Here is a 10462-nt window from a genome sequence, read left to right as displayed (position 1 = left end):
CTCCCGATTATCTCACACCTATTAGTGGACACTGCGTTGGGTGATAGTGGAATGAAAGAATTGTAAAGAGGCAGGACAATGGTGGTATAAATACTAAAGTCCTCCAAAAGCTGATTTGATTTTGAGAGTACTTTGGTAGGTGATAAGAAAGCCGTGGTTCCACTGTGTAGGGGCTACATATCATCAATAAATTTCAGCATTTGAAATATTGTGAAAAGGGTAGGTCTTTTTAACTCTCGAGTTTAAGAGATTGTCTTGATTTCTTGAGGACCAGCCTTTCCTGGTACTCATGCAATTTACCCTGAGGATCAGGCTTGGTTATTAACCAAGATAAAAATCCTGGTACTCATGTTTAATGGTTGTATGCATCCTTAGTTGGTGTAGAGGTTGGGGAAGTGAAATTCACCCCCATTCATCCTTAGTTGTATGCATCCTTAGTTTTTGTTATAGGGATGAAACAATTCAACATCTTTTTATTTCCTGCCCTTTCGCGACTTTGATTTGGCGCACGGTTCATGTTGCACATAGTTTACCACCCCCAACAACTGTACCAAATTTGTTTGGAAACTGGTTGGTTGGTATCAACAAAATACCTAAGAGCCATATCCGTGTAGGGGTTTGTGCCTTACTTTGGGCAATTTGAAATTGCCGGAATGACTGTGTTTTTAACAGGTCTCGCTCTATTAACTTTTTGCAGGTTATCTTCAGAGCCACCACATCGATCCATATGTGGCCATCATTCAGTGTGGGGACTCTGGGAGGCAGGAGGCTCATGGTCTTTGGGTGCAACCATCTGGAGATGGTTTCACAAGCGTTATTCAACCGGTTTGGCTGACATGTCACTAATAGATTATGTGGTTAAGTCATGTAATGTTTCGTTTGTACCCACCATTTGTGGTGTTTTCTTTTTATTTTTGTCGTTTTATTTGATATTACATACATTTCAGACCTATTTATTTTCTTTTAATAAAGATGGTTGTGTGCATTATGATGATGCAAAGGCCGGGGTCATTCCCCTTTTCGAAGAAATAAAAGAGATCGCCTTGTAGAGCATGAATACATGTAGGACTACTATCGTGGCTTTGTATTCTACACTTCTCACAAGACATAGGCATCCTAGAAAAAATGTCGCAAAAGAATTCACTCAGACTTCAGATGGACTGAACATCGACAAAATTAACCAAAGTTTCATTAAGTTGGTGAAACTAATTAGTATCTTAAGAGTGTTGATCATCTTTTTTGGCCAGGAAAAAGGGAGCTTGTATTAACTTAGGGTGGAATGTCGTTACAGAGAGACTTACAATATCACTTGTACCCGAACCTGTTAAACATCAAGATTAAACATACACGGTTTATTAGGAGTTGATGCTTGTATTGATTATTGTAACTCTCTTCTTTAAATCTCCTTTAATCTCTCATGTAAACCTCCTTGTATCTCTCTTTCTCTCAATATGCTATGCACAATTGTAACAATCAAATGTATGCATTTATGGGATAAGCCCCATCCTATGAATATATAACATGTGAGTCTCGACCAGGAGAGTTGAGACACTCCACAATTCCACATGGTAGCAGAGCCCTTCCTCTCCATCACATCTAGCCTAAACCACCTTCCTTCCGCCACGGCGTCCTCCTCATCTTCTTCCTCCCTCTTGACTTCTTAAGTCCCTAAGAAACTTACCCGGACAAACTTTGTGCTATGGAAAGCTCAGGTGCTATCGCAGATTAGAGTTGCGGGCATGTACGGATACCTAGACAAAACCACTCCCGAGCCACCAAAAACTATTATCACAAAAAAATCCGAGGGCGAAGATCAAACCATCACAAACCCAGCATACACAATTTGGCACAGAGAAGATCAACATGTTCTAGCCTATCTCCTCAACAATCTTTCCCGAGAAGTTCTCATCCAAGTTGCCTGCCATGAGCAATCTCATGCGCTATGGACAGCCGTAGTCAGCATGTTCTCCTCCAAATCCAGATCACGTGTCAACAACATCTGCACCAACCTCACAAATGCCCAGAAGGGTTCTCAATCAGCTGGCGCATACTTCGGGTACATGCGATCCTTGGCTGGTCAGCTAGCGACGACTGGAAAACCGATCACCGAGGATGAACTCATCTCCTTCATCATCGGAGGGATGGACATGGAATATCAACCCATTGTCTCAGCTCTAGACGTATGCACCGACCCTCTCTCCACCGATGATCTCTTCATCATAGTCTCCAACTTCAACCAGTGCATGGAGATGTTCCATGGATCTGGGGCTGAATCCTTAAAATCTTCCGCCATGGCTGCCTCGCGGGGTCGTCGTGGTCCTCCCGGACAGGCCTCCCATGGCCCTCCTAAATATGGAGGAGGAGGGCAGCGCAGAGGTGTAACGGCGGTGGTAGCTACGACGGAGGTGGCAGTAGCGACGGCGGCCACTACAATGGAGGCCACAACCACGCCAGTGGTGGTGGAGGCAGCCAGTATGGTGGCGGTGGTGGTAACCAGTACAACGATGGGGCGAACAACTACAACAATCGGTGCCCCTTCTACAACAACAATTGGGGGCGCAGCGATGGTGTGTTCCAAGGGTACGAAGAGTATGAAAATACATGCTAGATATGTAAAAAAACTAATCACGTTGCTAAGGATTGTGATTGGCATTATGCTGAAAACAATTTCCAAAGAAAGAAAGTTGCAGTTGTCGCAGACAGCTCCTATGGTGTACATACAAATTGGTATGTTGACTCCGGTTCCTCGGATCACAACACTCATGAGCTTGAGAAGGTCACCATGGCAGAGAAATATCGGGGGTCAAGATCAAGTCGACAACGCCAATGGTCAAGGTATGGAGATATGTCATGTTGGTCATTCAATTGTCAAAACCCCACACCATGATATTCTTCTCGGAAATATTTTGCATTGTCCCAACACATCTAAAAATCTTTTTTTCATTCATCGTATTGCTATTGACAACAAAGTGTTTCTATAATTTCATCCCTATTTCTTTTTAATCAAGGATCAGGTCACGAGGAAAATTCTCTACTGAGGTAGATCCGTGCATGGGCTATATCCGTTGATTCCCAAGTTTAGAAGTTTCAATAAACAAGTGTGCGGTGTCATCAAACTCTCTTCGAAATGGTGGCATGCATGATTAGGGCATCCATCTTTTGCTATTTGTTCGACAAGTGCTTAGGAATAATAGGCTCCCTTGTGTAGGTGAGCGTAGTCTTGAAACTATATGTGATTAATGTCAAAACGCAAAGTCTCATCAATTGCGCTATCCTATATCAACTAGTATTACTGCCAAGCCTTTACAACTTATTTTTTCTAATGTGTGGAGTCCTGCCCATACTTCCGTTGGTAGACGTACTTACTACATCAGTTTCATAGACGATTATAGCATATTTACTTGGATATATCTTCTTAAGAAATGATTCGATGTTTTTCAAGTTTTCAAAACCTATCAAGCACTTGTTGAATGACAATTTGACAGCAAGATTCTAGTTGTTCAATCCGATTGGGGTGACGAATACGAGAAATTAGACTCGTTCTTTCAAACGCTTCCATAATTTCCACAGAACCCAGCCACACCACCATGTGGGTCAGCTTTGAGCCCTTATCTTTTTGCATTGGTGATGGATGAGGTCACAAGGGGTATACAAGGAGATATCCCATGGTGTATGCTCTTTGCGGATGATGTGGTGCTAGTTGACGATAGTCGGACGGGGGTAAATAGGAAGTTAGAGTTATGGAGACAAACCTTGGAATCGAAAGGGTTTAGGCTTAGTAGAACTAAAACCGAGTACATGATGTGCGGTTTCAGTACTACTAGCTGTGAGGAGGAGGAGGTTAGCCTTGATGGCCAGGTGGTACCTCGGAAGGACACCTTTCGGTATTTGGGGTCAATGTTGCAGGAGGATGGGGGTATTGATGAAGATGTGAACCATCGAATTAAAGCCGGATGGATGAAGTGGCGCCAAGCTTCTGGCATTCTCTGTGACAAGAGAGTGCCACAAAAGCTAAAAGGCAAGTTCTACAGGACGGCGGTTCGACCCACAATGTTGTATGGCGCGGAGTGTTGGCCAACTAAAAGGCGACATGTTCAACAATTAGGTGTGGCGGAGATGCGTATGTTGAGATGGATGTGTGGCCACGCGAGGAAGGATCGAGTCCGGAATGATGATATACGAGATAGAGTTGGGGTAGCACCAATTGAGGAGAAGCTTGTCCAACATCGTTTGAGATGGTTTGGGCATATTCAGCGCAGGCCTCCAGAAGCTCCAGTGCATAGCGGACGGCTAAAGCGTGCGGAGAATGTCAAGAGAGGGCGGGGTCGACCGATTTTGACATGGGAGGAGTCCGTTAAGAGAGACCTGAAGGATTGGAGTATCGACAAAGAGCTAGCTATGGACAGGAGTGCGTGGAAGCTTGCTATCCATGTGCCAGAGCCATGAGTTGGTTGCGAGATCTTATGGGTTTCACCTCTAGCCTACCCCAACTTGTTTGGGACTAAAGGCTTTGTTGTTGTTGTTGTTTTTGCCAGCCACACCGCCATGTGTGGCGTGCTTCAGCCATAAGTTGCAAGTCTATGACTAACCTTATTATGTGTGCGACTAACTAAGCTTAAGACAAGCCCCCTTTTATCATCCATCATTGATTGAACCTCTCGCATGACTACCATATACCTGAAGCGGTCGCCCTGTCTCGCCCTGATACCTGATCACTGAGACTGCCTTGAAGCAATCCATCTCAACTACAATGGGCATCTGATCGAGTTCTGTGTAGTGCCAGTTCTAATCCTTCTCTACATGCTTCTAGCTGAGCCTATCACAAGAGTGCAACTCCAAGCACGCAGTCAATAAAACCGTGCCCTCATAGTCCCGTAAATCATATTGCACCCAGCCTGTCCTGTTGGTGAACAAACCTGCCGTCTGAGTTAAACTTCACCCAGCCCTCTGGTGGCATGCTCCAGCACTACTCCCCCACATTCCTGTTTGTCGAAGCATGAGGAATGGGCGTCCCTTGAATAGATGGCGTCCTGATCGCCGTCTTCCCCTTCTCCATATTCCCTTGAGGATAATCTTTGATACAGTACATAACAGCGACGAGACGTGGCTTTGCAAGAATCTGAAGGAGGCCTCCATGGACCATGGGTGGCATCCCCTTTTCGTGTGTGATCTCGTTATAAACACGCCAAGAAAGCCAAAAGGTCATGAGCACCACCCTGCGAGTCATTCCTGAAAGGGGCTCCGACACGCCAAAGAGCTACTCTGGCCTCATGTTGCGTACGTCGTCGATGTCTAGGAGAGACCACTATGTGGACATAGCACGCCATAGCTCCTTGGCACATGGGTATCTGCACATCACATGGAAGCCATCGTACCGTACCACATAGGAGACATATACTCTCCTGGTTGTTTCCTGGATACGCTTTCCCAAACATCATGCTGCACTTGGCGGGATTAATAAGCTACAGTGGCACTCTCACAAGTCCTGATGGACCTCATTAGCATTATGTGCATCTGCCTTAAAGATTAGCAAAGTATCATCTGCAAACAGTAAGTGGGATATACCACGGAATTTTCGGCACGCTAAAATTTCGTTTTCCTTCGCCATCCTTCAACCGTGCCAAGACAGCATCAACAATAAATAGAAACAAAAAACAGAGAGAGGGGGTCACCTTGATGTAGCCCACACGGCAGTGCAAACGGATCCAAGAGGGTGCTATTAATAAATTTATCAATGTATCATCGGAGCAACGGTCTGGTTCACCTGAACGTGCCGAGGTTGGTTTCCAGAGCAGCAGACCAATTACGTTGGGCATGAAGGACTCATAAGGTGGAGCCACAGCCTGGTTCACGTGAACATGCCGAGCTCGATTTCTGGAGCAGCAGCCCAGTTACGCTGGCCATGACGGACACGGAGGGATACAGATATCTGAGATTTTGTATGCTTAAAAGGAAAGAGCTCTAGGAGTTTTCTCCGGAAAAATAGAAATCACAGAGAAGTGTGACAACAACAACTTTAAAAGATGGATTATGAAAAAAAAAAATCTCTCGCTCCATCCACCCCATCTTTTGTGTCTAACTAGCATCGTGCACAAGCAAGCACTCAACTATGAGCACAAGTCATGAGCTGCGACGCTGGATATAGGCAATTGGCAGCTTTGTACATTGTAGTCGTGGTGTCCCTCTGGAACTGATCGTGCTCAGGACTGATTTTCTATCTCAGGGTCTGGATTTGCAGAATGTGTTTGCTGTTCGGGAGATGAATTGCCCTGTAAACAGCAAGTGAAGTGAACCAGCATAAGTTTTAATACAACAAACCCAATTATCTAAATTGGAAATAAGAAGCAATTCCTCCATCGGTAGCAAATGTTATCCATTATAAGCGGAGGAAATAGTAATACAAAGAAAAAAAAGGCTTATTCTCCTTATTCTCCTGAATGGATAAGGGCGTAGTTGAATAGCACACGAAAACATGGAGTGTACGCCTGTACGCTCATCATACCATCTCAATGTCTTCGGATTCAGGAGGGCACTCAGGTTTTTCAACATTTGCAGTTACAGGTTCTGAACATGGCAAGGCATAATGCTGCATCATACAAGAGATAAGTGGCTTTATCGATGTGGGTGTAGAGCTAGAGCAAGATTGCACAGTGCTAGAGAATCAACAGAATCAAACGGCTACTTACCTTAAGAGACGGTGGGCTTTGTACTTGATTGCTGCCAGTGTCAATTCCCGATTTACATTCTACATTTACATTGGCTGTAGAAGAGATTAAAAAGCACGTGATTTGACAGCATTCATATTTCATAAATGAAGCATGCCATGGACACTTCAAACGTCAATGAGCAGCGGCAGATGTATGACTTGATAAATTATCTATGATGTTTACTATCCAAGGATGAAATTTCTATGTGGTTGGAAACAACGGACTGTAGTCTGCAACTTCATGGACTATGATTAGAACTTGACACTTGGCAGAAAGGAAGTGCAGAATTGCCAGAAAGAACATAACATTTCAATTCACAGATGAGTACTCCCTTGAGGAAAAAAACTCGAATATCTAGGTTTGTCCTAAGTCAAACATCTTTAAGTTTGACCAAGTCTACTGAAAAATATACCAACGTCTACAACATCAAATTAGTTTCATTAGATTAAACATAAAATATATTTTCATAATATATATTGGACGTTGTAGATGTTAATATATTTTTCTATATACATGGTCAAACTAAAAGAAGTTTGACTTAGGACAAACCTAGAACTTCACGTATTTTGGATAGGAGGGACTATATTCCACGATGTCCTTAGTATCTTATGAAAATGTGTCAAGACAAACTTGTATGATCAGTGTAACAGGGAGATCGTTAAAATTAAAGATTTACCTGTTTCATCAATTATGGGTATCATCCTATCCTCATTAGGCAGATCAACTTGACTACCTGGAATGCTATTTACTTTACAATCCTGACTTTCAGAAACTGGCAGAGAACTTTTTATTTCCTATTAGATAGTTAGGAGAAATAGCTAAGAATTGCAAGACTGATTACAAGAAATGCATAAATGAGTAATGGCATTCGTGTCTTACCTCATGCCCAAGCCTGCTGAATATGTCTTGAAATTTCTGTAGAGCAGTTTCCATGTTATGAAGCTCCACAAGCATTTCCTGTATAAAGAACAGACTAGATTAATTTGAGATTTTGGAGTTCCAGAGACAATCGGAAAACTATGAACATCTTAACTGAACAACCTGCTTATCTGAAATCAACCTCTCGATAATTTCATCCTTCACCAGCAGAGATTTCTTAAGGTAACAACGTTAATGGAAAAGCAACAAACATGACAAGATCCATAGAAATTAAGAATGAATGTGCAATGCTTTCAACTTAGTATGGATATTTCTTCTAGCTGGGGATGAAAATTGTTTTTAAGCTTCTCAGCGTCAAGTTGCTCCTTCAATCCATATATGATCCTCGCCCTATTTCGAAGTTCGAGCTGGTAACTAGAAATTTTATCTCCCAAGAAACTAAGTTTCTCTACATAAATGAAACACCAGAATGAGACCAGATTACACAAAGATTCTTCATATACATGATAACCATTATCACCGTAAGATAACATTCTGAAACTAATGAAGCCATATTACAAGAAGCAACCATACCAACAAAATCTTTCTCGAGTACAGAAATCCTTTGGACCTTACACTTCAAATCAGAGACTGAAATAGTAATGTAAAGGACATTATTAATATTACATCAGCAATGGAACTGATTGGTCAAACAATATTAGGATAATGCGCTCATACCTACATTTTCCTTCTCACCAACTAGGCATTCCACGTCACCTAGTATTTGTTTTACCGCAGCAACTTCCTTTCCTACTGAATTAAACAAAGCCAGATGGGAATTCAGCTTTTCTGAAATTACGGTAATCTGTTTATCCCTCATCTGGATGGTCCATTGCAGAGAACAAGCAGAGTCCTGCCTATCAAACATAGTATCGTGAGCCAAACATCAGACTGCTTCCATAAACAGTTCAGATTTCAAGCCAACATTCTTCATGCATGCAAAAGTAATGTGGCATCCACAAATTGAAATGGTATTAGATTTATAGAAGTATGTGCACAATACAAATCTGTAAGGAGATTACTGCAGTGTACAGAAGAGCATATGACAGCTGCTAAATAAAATGAAAGCAAGTGGTACATCTATCATCTTCCACTTCTAGAAGTTATCCATATACATGATGTTGGTAAAAGAAATCTTAAGATAAATATATGGATGAAGCCTTGCATGAACATGTGACCAGTATTACACAGACTTTAAGTTCAGCGAAGTTTTATACTGAGAGTATACAATGCAGCAAATTTAACTTAGCAGTAACAACAGCCCAAAAGAAGGGGCAAATATTAAGGTCGACGCATGCCTCGTACTGTCTCATGAATGCCTCCCTTGATTGAAGCAGTCTCTCTATGTTTTCTTTCAAATCCTTTTCGTTTCTTTCCAGCAACTCATTTTCATTTTCAAGGCACTTCACCTGTAGAGCAAAAAAAAACAAAAATTGCAATGACTCCCAGTCTGACAGGCAATAATCGCCCACAAGGGGAGGATTCGAGAATTCACTACCGGCGATTGCATCATGGGCATTCAAGAATAGTGTTGCTTATGTCTACTCAGTACTCCTCAGATCAAATTTTGTGATGAAATGTATGGTTTAAATGGCCCCAAACACAACAACAGTGCAGTAAACAGGATAATCTCTACTGGATGGGCCAAACGGGAGATAATGGGGGCAAAGGGGCACGAACCCTGGACTCGAGCCTTTGCAGCGCGTCGTCCCGCGCCGCCGACTCCGCTCGCAGCTCCCGAGCCTCCCTCCTGCGCTCCTCCTCCGCCGCCTTCCACCTCTGCACAATTCATCCCGTTCCCACCCAAAATCGCGTTAGAAAAGCATCCCTCCCAGAACCACCACAAAGCCCTAAGAGGTCCAACACCAATCGAATCTGTGGGCGGCAGACCTCGCTGGATGCGTGGAGCTCCTCCCGCGCGGCCCGCTCCCGCTCCTGCGAACGGGAGGAAGAGGAGGGGAGAGTTAGGGCCTGGGGGGCTCTGGAAGGACTAGAAGGTGGCTCGGTGACTCACGCGGGTGAGCCGGAGATCGGAGACGAGGGCAAGGAGCTGCAGCTGCAGTTGCGAAAGCGCCGCCGCCTCCGCCTCCATCGCGTCGACGCTCGGCGAGACAGAACCCCGTCCCTTCCGCTCGGTTGCTCCGGTGATCCAACGGTAGATACGGAAGCGCTACGGATCGGATTAGTGACCTGTGCTTCCTATCGGACCAGTCGGTGGCCGTAGGATTAATATCAGGCTACTCGTCCGATCTAGCACGAGCGAAGATCAGCCAAAAATGCCGAGGTTGGCTGGGCCTGGTAGACGCAGACACTCATGTATAAGCACATACCCTCACATCTTATGAACACACGTACACACGCTCCATCCCTACGAGCATCTTTAAGAGACAGAGACTACACATCATTTTGGGATTGATGAAATCCCTGCAAACGCTTTCGTAGTCGATAGGAACATCTTCTTCTACTGAACGGACATTGCTGAAAGGTCTGAAAGAAGATCGACCTCAATTCTGGGAGCTCCTTCGTCGCCTGCAACCTATGTGGGATGGACCGTGCCACCGTGGCTATGTTGTGGTGACTTCAATGAGGTGCTTGCTCAAGACGAACATTGTGGTCATAGGGACCGGTCCGAGTCTCAGATTCAAGCTTTCAGAGAGTGTTTGCTGTCTAACGGGCTTGGGATACTCTGGACCGAGGTTTACTTGGTGCAACAAACAAGAGCCGGGCTGTCATGTCAAGTGTCGGCTGGACCGTGCTGTTGCAAATGGTGCTTTCACGAGTTTGTTTGATGACTGCGGGGTAGAGAATCTTATTGCAACTTCTTCTGATCACTACCC

At 44.0% G+C, this 10462-nt stretch overlaps 1 protein-coding gene across 1 annotated transcript; it reads right to left on the bottom strand.

Annotated features, from left to right (window-relative positions):
• Positions 1-5759: 5759 nt before the first annotated feature.
• LOC119341222 (plectin-like) lies at positions 5760-9815 on the bottom strand. The gene is made up of 13 exons (XM_037613090.1): positions 9640-9815; positions 9516-9560; positions 9306-9404; positions 8924-9034; positions 8304-8478; positions 8160-8216; positions 7898-8034; positions 7749-7808; positions 7587-7664; positions 7384-7501; positions 6687-6760; positions 6503-6586; positions 5760-6269 (listed from the first exon to the last, which is right to left on the bottom strand). Exons 1-13 carry the CDS (start codon positions 9715-9717, stop codon positions 6201-6203), a joined length of 1185 nt encoding a protein of 394 aa, XP_037468987.1. The 5' UTR covers positions 9718-9815; the 3' UTR covers positions 5760-6200.
• Between the last annotated feature and the right edge of the window lie 647 nt (positions 9816-10462).

Source organism: Triticum dicoccoides, chromosome 7B (assembly GCF_002162155.2).
Source record: "Triticum dicoccoides isolate Atlit2015 ecotype Zavitan chromosome 7B, WEW_v2.0, whole genome shotgun sequence".
In the NCBI taxonomy this organism is placed as follows: domain Eukaryota; kingdom Viridiplantae; phylum Streptophyta; class Magnoliopsida; order Poales; family Poaceae; genus Triticum; species Triticum dicoccoides.
Note: the sequence above shows the minus strand (reverse complement) of the source record. Positions and strands in the feature narration are given on the sequence as shown.